This window comes from Rhinoraja longicauda, chromosome 12 (genome assembly GCF_053455715.1).
Source record: "Rhinoraja longicauda isolate Sanriku21f chromosome 12, sRhiLon1.1, whole genome shotgun sequence".
Taxonomy (NCBI): domain Eukaryota; kingdom Metazoa; phylum Chordata; class Chondrichthyes; order Rajiformes; family Arhynchobatidae; genus Rhinoraja; species Rhinoraja longicauda.
In genome coordinates this window covers 43,796,842-43,805,547 of record NC_135964.1, presented here as the reverse complement: position 1 = coordinate 43,805,547, position 8,706 = coordinate 43,796,842, and the positions used below count along the sequence as shown (strand labels likewise).

Sequence of the window (8,706 nt, the reverse complement as noted above, 5' to 3'; positions counted from 1 at the left end):
TGAACTCCGCTTCTCTCTCCACAGATGCTGCCCAACCTGCTGATTCCGGCATTTTCTGCTTTCATTTCAGATCACAGGCTCCTATATGATATTTTATTTTCTACTGCGTATAGAAGTTGGGAGGTCATGTTGCAGTTGTACAAGACGTTGGTGAGGCCACATTTAGATTATTTTTTCTGGGCACCGTGTTATAGGAAAGATGTTGTCGAGCTGGAAAAGGTGCAGAGATTTACAAGGATGTTGCCAGGACTAGTGTCTGAGCTGTAGGCAGAGGCTGAGTAGGCTGGGACTCTATTCCTTGGAGCGCAGGAGGATGAGGGGTGATCTTATAGAGGTGCATTAGAGGAATAGATCGGGTAAACCTATGTCCTTTGGTCCTCGATTCACCTACTCTTGCCCAGAGTAGGTAAATCGAAGACCAATAGACATAGGTTTAAGGTGAAGGGGAAAAGATTTAATTTGAATCTGAGGGGTAACTTTTTCACACAAAGGGTGGTGGACATATGGAACGAGCTGCCAGAGGGGGTAGTTGAGGCTGAGACTATCCCAACATTTAAGAAGCAGTTAGACAGGTACACAGATAAGACAGATTTGGAGGGATATTGTCCAAATGCTGGCAGGTGGGACGTGTAGATGGGACATATTGGCCAGTGTGGGCGTTGGGCCAGAAGGGCCTGTTACACACTATATCACTCTACTGAGTGAGATGATGTGCGCCGGTGATGTTAGTCTCACACACGTCTTTAAGCCCTAAAATGACAGCCCCCCTCAAGCCCATTTGTGACCCAAATCACAAGGGTCAAGCGCCAAGGGCCCCCGCCATCGACGATCACAGCCCCAGCACCAAAACCTCTGAACCTGACCCGCTATCATAAGATGAAGGTAAACACAAATTCTGGAATAACTCAGTAGGAAAGGCAGCATCTCTGGCAAGAAGGAATGGGTGATGTTTCGGTTTGAGACCCTTCTTTGGATTGAGTCAGGGGAGGGGAGACTAGAGACATGGAAGGGCAAGGTGTGAAAACGACAGATCAAAGCAGGCGATGATCAAGGAAATGTACAATGATTCATTGTTAGCTGAGGGGAAGGTGACAAATAGTAAAATTAATCAGGAGCACAGTGAAACTAGTTGGAGAACTAGAAAGGGGAGGGTTGGTGAGAGAGGGAAAGCAAGGGTGACTTGAAGTTTGAGAAATCATAGAGTCATAGAGTGATACAGTGTGGAAACAGGCCCCTCGGCCCAACGTCCCAGCTACACTAGTCCCACTTGCCTGCGCTTGGTCCATATCCCTCCAAACCTGTCCTATCCATGTACCTGTCTGTTCCTTAAACGATGGGATAGTCCCAGCCTCCACTACCTCCTCTGGCATCTTGTTCCATACACTCACCATCCTTTGTGTGAAATCAATATTCATACTGCTGGGTTGTAAGCTGCTAAAGTGAAATATGAAGTGCTGTTTCTCCCATTTGCATTGGGCTTCACTCTGTCAGTGGAGGAGGCCCAGGACAGAAAGGTCAGTGTGCGAACATAGAAACAAAATGCTGGAATAATGAAAAGTCCAGAGATTATGCTAAATGTGTTGAAATTGGATTGGTGACCTGCAATTCTGTTTGCCAGACTTTTTTGCAAGGTTTCAAGTTTAGTTTTAGTTAGACAGAAAATGCTGGAGTAACTCAGCGAGACAGGCAGCACCTCAGAAGAGAAGAAATGGATGATGTTTCAGGTCGAGACCCTTCTTCAAACTGAGAGTCAGGGGAGAGGAAAACGAGTATGGGAAGGGGAGTTAAAGTGTTTGGCAACTGGGAGATCACGTAGACAAAGTTTCAGGACCAGCCCATGGCAGAGGGAGAGGGAAAGGAAGGGAGAGAGAGGGAGGGGAGGGGGGGGGGAAGAGAGATGGGGGGAAGAGAGGGAGGAAAAGAGAGGAAGAGAAAGGGGGGGAGAGAGAGGGGGAAGAGAGGGGGAGGGGGAGGAGAGGGGGAAGAGTGGGAGGGAGAGGGGAAGAGAGAGAGGGAGGGGGGAAGAGAGGGGGAGGGGGAAGAGAGAGAGGGAGGGGGGAAGAGAGGGAGGGGGAAGAGAGGGGGAGGGGAAGAGAGGGGGAGGGGGAGAGAGGGGGAAAGAGAGGGGGAAAGGGAGAAGAGAGGGGGAGGGGAGGGGGGGAAGAGGGGAGGGGGAAAGAGAGGGGGAGGGGAAGAGGGGGGAAGAATGGGAGGGAGGGGGGAAGAGAGAGAGGGGGAAGGGGAAGAGAGAGGGGGGAAGAGAGGGGGAGGGGGGAAGAGAGAGGGGGAAGGGGAAGAGAGAGGGGGGAAGAGAGGGGGAGGGGGGAAGAGAGAGGGGGGGAAGAGAGATGGAGGGGAAGAGAGAGGGAGGGGGAGAGAGGGGGTGGAGAGAGGGGTGAGAGAGAGAGGGAGGAGGGAGAGAGAGGGAGGAGGGAGAGAGAGGGGGTGAGAGAGAGAGGGAGGAGGGAGAGAGAGGGAGGAGGGAGAGAGAGGGGGTGAGAGAGAGAGGGAGGAGGGAGAGAGAGGGAGGAGGGAGAGAGAGGGGGTGAGAGAGAGAGGGAGGAGGGAGAGAGAGGGAGGAGGGAGAGACAGGGAGATGGGGGGGAACTCACCGCGCCCGACCCGCCCGCGCTCCCCGCCCGCACCGTTGCCAGGACAACCGGAGTGCCCGCGCTCCCCACCCGCACCGTTGCCATGGCAACCAGGGAACCCTCCGCCCGCATCGTTGCCAGGACAACCTGGGAACCCTTTGCCCGCAGCCCCTCCCCCCTGTGTCTGTCCGTCCGTTTCTCCCGCGTCCGCGCCGCTCACTCCTCGCATTTGCCGCCTTGCCAGACGTCACGTGCAGTCCCGGCAACCCCATTGGTCGGCCTCCGCCCCTGAGCGCGCTGATAGGCCGGTGCTCGGCGAGGAAGGCCAACGGGAAACGGAGGAGGCGGCGTTGCGCAGCCAATGAGAAACGGAGGCGTTGGCCAGGCGCAGCCAATGGGTGCGCTGGGTGGGTTCAGCGGCAAGACCCGCCATCTTTGTAAGGGGCAAAACCACAGCCACAAAAGTTGGGGACCCATTATTTCCAAATGGCCACCCTTTCTCCCTCCCTACATATTATCTTTTCCGGATATTCTATGACCATATCTTTCTGTTTATAACACTGCCGGTTTTGTGAATTAGAAGTGCACAGCAAATTTCAAAATTGTGCCTTGCATCCAAAGTACAAAATAATAATATAACAGAATCATGTGCTGCTAATGGTGAACGCCCCTGTACATTTTGACCTCCCAAAGTGCGGGACAAATCAATTTAGCCCAAAATACGGGATGTCCCAGCTAATAAGGGACAGTTTTCACTGTACCTCGGCACACGTGACAATAAACTAAACTCAACCCCTAAAAATCTTCTCCAATAGCTTCCCTAATATTCATGTGAGGCGCACTGGCCTCTTATTTCCTTTGTTTCCTTAAACAAAGGAACAACCTTGGCTATGCTCCAGCCTTCCAGAACCTCATCTGTAGCTAGAGATGATGCAAAAGACTCAGCAATCTCCTCTCTTGCTTCTCTCAATAACATGGGTTAGATCCCATCAGGTTCTGGGGACTTATCCTCCATAATACCCTTTTAGGGACCCAATGCCAGCTCCTTCTTGATCTCACGTGCTGGTGAGGCACTCTGTACATGCCAACCTGCAAAACAGATTATCCCCAATTCAATGGGCGGCACGGTGGCGCAGCGGTAGAGCTGCTGCCTTACAGCGAATGCAGCGCCGGAGACTCAGGTGCTGTACTGTACGTTCTCCCCGTGACCTGCGTGGGTTTTTTCCGAGATCTTCGGTTTCCTCCCACACTCCAAAGACGTACAGGTTTGTAGGTTAATTGGCCGGGCAAATGTAAAACTGGTCCCCAGTGGGTGTGTAACATTAGTGTTAATGTGCGGGGATCGCTGGGCTGCGCGGACCCGGTGGGCCGAAGGGCCTGTTTCTGCGCTGTATCTCTAAATCTAAATGCTAAGTTGGATGAGCTCAGTCAAATCCATTGTCCTTCGTGGCCATGGGCGAGTATCAAACAGCATTATTTTCACTATTTCCTCATTTCTATCCATGCTGGAAGCTGCCCGATTATCTGCATTAGTTGAGAAAAAGAAAGTGGAAGGAGCAGATAGATTACCCAACACCCATTACCTGGACTCACATGAAGAAACATCCATTTGAATCAAATTGTTACTGACACAACGAGTCAAATAAATAATGCGTTTACTTCCATTACTATGTTGTTTTACCATACAGTCCTGATAAGTAAAATGCACATCTGCCGATGGTTTCTAACATACTTTCGTCATTGGTGGGTGTGGCTGGCACATATGATTTGTCACTTATTGCACTAACCAGCATCTTTCAGTGGCTGAAAAGCCTGGCTCTATCTCTAAGGTCGTAACTCAGATGCGAGTTAATCTAGGCAGGGGAAGGAATGTGAAATACATACAACTTCATGTGGTTTAGGGGGCGCTGTGGAGGAGGAGGTTATCCGATCACCTTTGTTAATCTTTCTTTTGAAAGGGATGAGTGCGGCTCTAAAACCGTTCTGATAAAAAGAGTCCAGATGACAGAACGAGAGATAGAATGCACTGAACAGGTAAACCAACACACGCACACTCACATACAGCCAGATATGCAGAACCATACACACGCAGTCACACAAACATGCAGTCTCATTCACAGTCACAATAAAACAGAGCTAAATATTTAGCAGCTGCACTATTTCACAATTCCAACACGTTTTAACTCATGTTATGAACTGTCACAGATTTGTTTATACATTTTTTTTGTAAAATTGTGCTCTCCACTTCAAGCCTAATTTTGTTTTCTTCTTTTAATTTAAAAAAACCTGTTCATTTTAAACTGCTAATAGTACACTCATGACACCGTGTTCACCTCGAATCTACAAATCCAAGCTGGGAAACCTGTGGAAACATGGTGGTGGTGCACATGTGGATTGAATGCAGAAGATGGTTGGCACAGTACTGCAGAGGCACAGAAGTACTGGAGGGGAACGACACTAACCCAGAGAGGAGTGAAGAAGGGCCTCGACCCGAAACTTCACCCCTTCCTTCTCTCCAGAGATACTGCCTGTCCTGCTGAATTACTCCAGCATTTTGTGTCCATCTTCGAGGACTGCTTTGCTCTGCTCTGTAAAGCAGCAGAGTGCCTTTTGCAGTTTATCCTGCATTGGGTGTGAAGTCCAGGGTGTTGTCCATATTGTGGCAGGGAAGGAACGGGGTGAGGGGGGTATTCATTAATAGCTGTACATCTGTTGTTGGGGCTGCTGGGTTTGCTGGGCCTGGACTTGAACCTGTTGCTGCTGCTGCAGTTGAGACACTGGCGCTGGTGGGGCTCCCGTTGGGTGCAGGATGTGGTGAGCAGGGTCCGTGGCATGCGGCACAGCCGTCCACGTCATGGTGTGTTGTTGCTGCTGCTGCTGCTCGGCCAGAGGGCTGTCGACGGGGGCGATGGAGTTGACGAAGGTGGTCAAGTTCATGGAGTGGGTCTGGGGAGCAGAGGAGGGCTGTGCCTCGATCTGGATCTCCATCGGCCGGCTGTGCACCACAGTGGAGCCGCTGATGGAGTCGAAGCTGACCGTCAGGATGGAGTCGAGCTGCATCTGCCGGTCCTGTAGCGTCAGGTTGGTCACGGTGATGGGCTGCAGGTTGGTGAACTGCGTCCCGGCCACCGTGCTGATGTTGGAGGCAACCGCAATGTTTGTCAGTCCGGCGGAACTGGTCGCCGTGGAACCATTTGAATCTCCGAGCGTCACGACCACCTAAAGCAAAGTAAGAGAGTCACGAGTCATGAATGTCATATATCCCAGACAGAACTGCAGATGCTGGTTGAAACCAAATATAGACTCAAAAATCTGGAGTCATCTGCATGGTAACTAGTTGAGGCAGGGACTATTGCAAAAATTAAGAAGCAATTAGACGGGTACATGGATGGCACAGGTTTGGAGGGATATGGGCTAAATGCAGGCAGGTGGGACGAGTGTAGATGGGACATGTTGATTAGTGTGGGCATGTTGAGCCAAATATATATCTATATATATATATATATATATACACATGCAGGTTTTTATTCACAAAATGCTGGAGTAACTCAGCAGGTCAGGCAGCATCTCGGGAGCGAAGGAATGGGTGACGTTTCGGTTCGAGACCCGTCTGAAGAAGGGTCTCGACCCGAAACGTCACCCATTCCTTCTCTCCCGAGATACTGCCTGACCTGCTGAGTTATTCCAGCATTTTGTGAATAAAAACCTTCGATTTGTATCAGCATCTGCAGTTATCTTCTTATATACACATGCATATTATACACATACGTCACCCATTCCTTCTCTCCAGAGATGCTGCCTGTCCCACTGAGTTACTCCAGCATTGTGTGTCTAGCTACACATATACATAATCTATCTATATCTATATATATATATATACACACACACAAACCCACACATATACACACTTAAAACAGCCAAACAAACAATAATAATGCAAAAAGACAAAACCAATGCCCCCCCCCAGTCTATGTAATTCAGAGCTTATTTGAGGCTGCAGTGTTTAATAGCGCGATAGCTATCCGAACCACCTAAAGCAAAATAAAATTTAACACTCTTTAAAACAAAATGTTTAAATACTATACACTCTATACTACAGGATTCATAGACTGAAATTACAGTCTTTTGGATCAGTACAACACAGCCCACGATGTCCACACCAAACATGAACCAATTTAAACTTATCTCCTCTGATCCATATAACTCCATTCCCTGCACATCCATATACCCAACCAAAAGCCAAGTGGGTCTGGGGAGCGGAGGAGGGCTTAAACACCACTATTGTATCTGCCTCCACCACACCCCTGGCAGCTTTCCCTGCATCCACCACTATGTAAACTTTTTTTGCTTCGCACATCTCCTTTAAGCTTTGCCTCTCTCACCTTAAAGCCCTCTAAGCCTTTGATATTTCCACTTTGGGAGAAATAAAATCACCTGTCAACAAATCGGGGATTCATATATATTTCTCAACGTAAATCATATTATGGAAAGGTTATTGGGTCTTTATGACATTGCTGTGTGTCATTTGGGAGCCTGCTGTGTGCCATTTGGTTACTCAATTTATACCTGATTACTGTGCCTACATTGAAAAGTAATTCACTGGCTGGGGAGTGCTTAAGAACGTCTTCATGGGTTCATAAATTCATAAGTGATAGGAGCAGAATTAGGCCATCAAGTCCACTCCGCCATTCAATCATGGCTGATCTATCTGTCCCTATCTTAACCCCATTCGCCTGCCTTATCCCCATAACCACCAACATCCATACTAATCAAGAATCTATCTATCTCTTCCTTAAAAATATCCATTGACTTGGCCTCCACAGCGTTCTGTGGCGTTGAATTCCACAGATTCACCACCCCAACTAAATAAATTCCTCATCTCCTTCCTAAAGGAACATCCTTTAATTCTGAGGCAATGAGTCTGTGTAGTGAAAGTGGCTATAAATAAAAGTTTTACTTTTTTGAAGATCATGAGGACACACACAGATTTTCATCTAATTCTGCTTCAATACTGCACTGACCTGACTCATGTTCTGCACTGCTGAATCTGTCTCATCCTCCACCGTTGCTGTGAATTCAGTCTCTTTGTCTGTGTAGGAATACATAGCAGCCTCTTCGGGGGCTGTTGCTGAATCATCATCATCTTCTTCATCCTCATCTTCGTCTTCATCTTCCTCCTCGTCATCCTCCTCCTCTTCCATTTTCCTCTTCTTCCTTTGTGCTCGTTTTAATCTCTTTACCTGTCCCAGTTCAGCCAGCTCGGTCTCATGCAAGATTATGTCCTGCTGTAACAAAACAGTAAAACCTGGTCAATCATCAAGACGGGGTTGGTTACCGAGCATTAAATCATTCCCACATCTGCGCCTGGGAGTGTCTCATTGTCATAGAGCGATACAGTGTGGAAACAGACCCTTCGGTCCAACCTGCCCACACCGGCCAACATGTCCCAGCTTCACTAGTCCCAGCTTCACTAGTCCCACCTGCCTGCGTTTGGTCCATATTTCCCCAAACCTGTCCCATCCATGTACCTGTCTAACTGTTTCTTGAATATTGGGATAGTCCCTGCCTCAACTACCTCCTCTGGCAGCTTGTTCCATTCATCTACCACCCTTTGTGCGAAAAAGCTACCCCTCAGATTCCGATTAAATCTTTTCCCCTTCACCGTAAACCCATGTCCTCTGGTTCTTGATTCACCTATTCGGGGCAAGAGGCTGTGCATCTACCTAATCTGTCTCTCTCTCTCTCACTCACGCACACACACAAATACTCCAACACCCGACGCAGCCTGCAATGGTGGAGCAGAGGCGGAGGACGCCAGCAGCAACGCTTGACCAGGCCGAGCCTGCAATGCCGCCAGGGCAACGGGCCTTCATGGTCAGGTCAACAACCCTGCACTTACAAACTGGGACTTAAAAATGGTGCCAAACTGGCGACTCTGTATGCTGTCTCAGTGTACTACTGCCATACACTTGTGCTGTATCTGAGACGCTTACCCAAGATGTAGCTAAGTCCCTACGTATAGTGATACTTGTACTGAACTGTATACAAAAATGAATTTCATTTTGCCTCAGTACATGTGACTAATAAAGTGCCATTGAACCATTAATGTGTACAA

General features: G+C 48.8%; 1 protein-coding gene across 5 annotated transcripts in view; it reads right to left on the bottom strand.

The window, feature by feature from the left end:
* Positions 1-4,246: 4,246 nt before the first annotated feature.
* Positions 4,247-8,706, bottom strand: part of prdm15 (PR domain containing 15) — a 61,779-nt gene continuing 57,319 nt past the window's right edge. For 4 of the 5 annotated variants that reach the window (XM_078409641.1, XM_078409640.1, XM_078409644.1 and 1 more), the window contains 2 exons: positions 7,613-7,876; positions 4,247-5,810 (listed from right to left, as the gene is read on the bottom strand). In XM_078409641.1, the coding sequence (XP_078265767.1) occupies positions 5,286-5,810; positions 7,613-7,876 (789 nt within the window). In that variant the 3' untranslated portion in view covers positions 4,247-5,285. The remainder of the gene's footprint in view (positions 5,811-7,612; positions 7,877-8,706) is intronic. The other variant, XM_078409642.1, reaches the window with a different exon arrangement.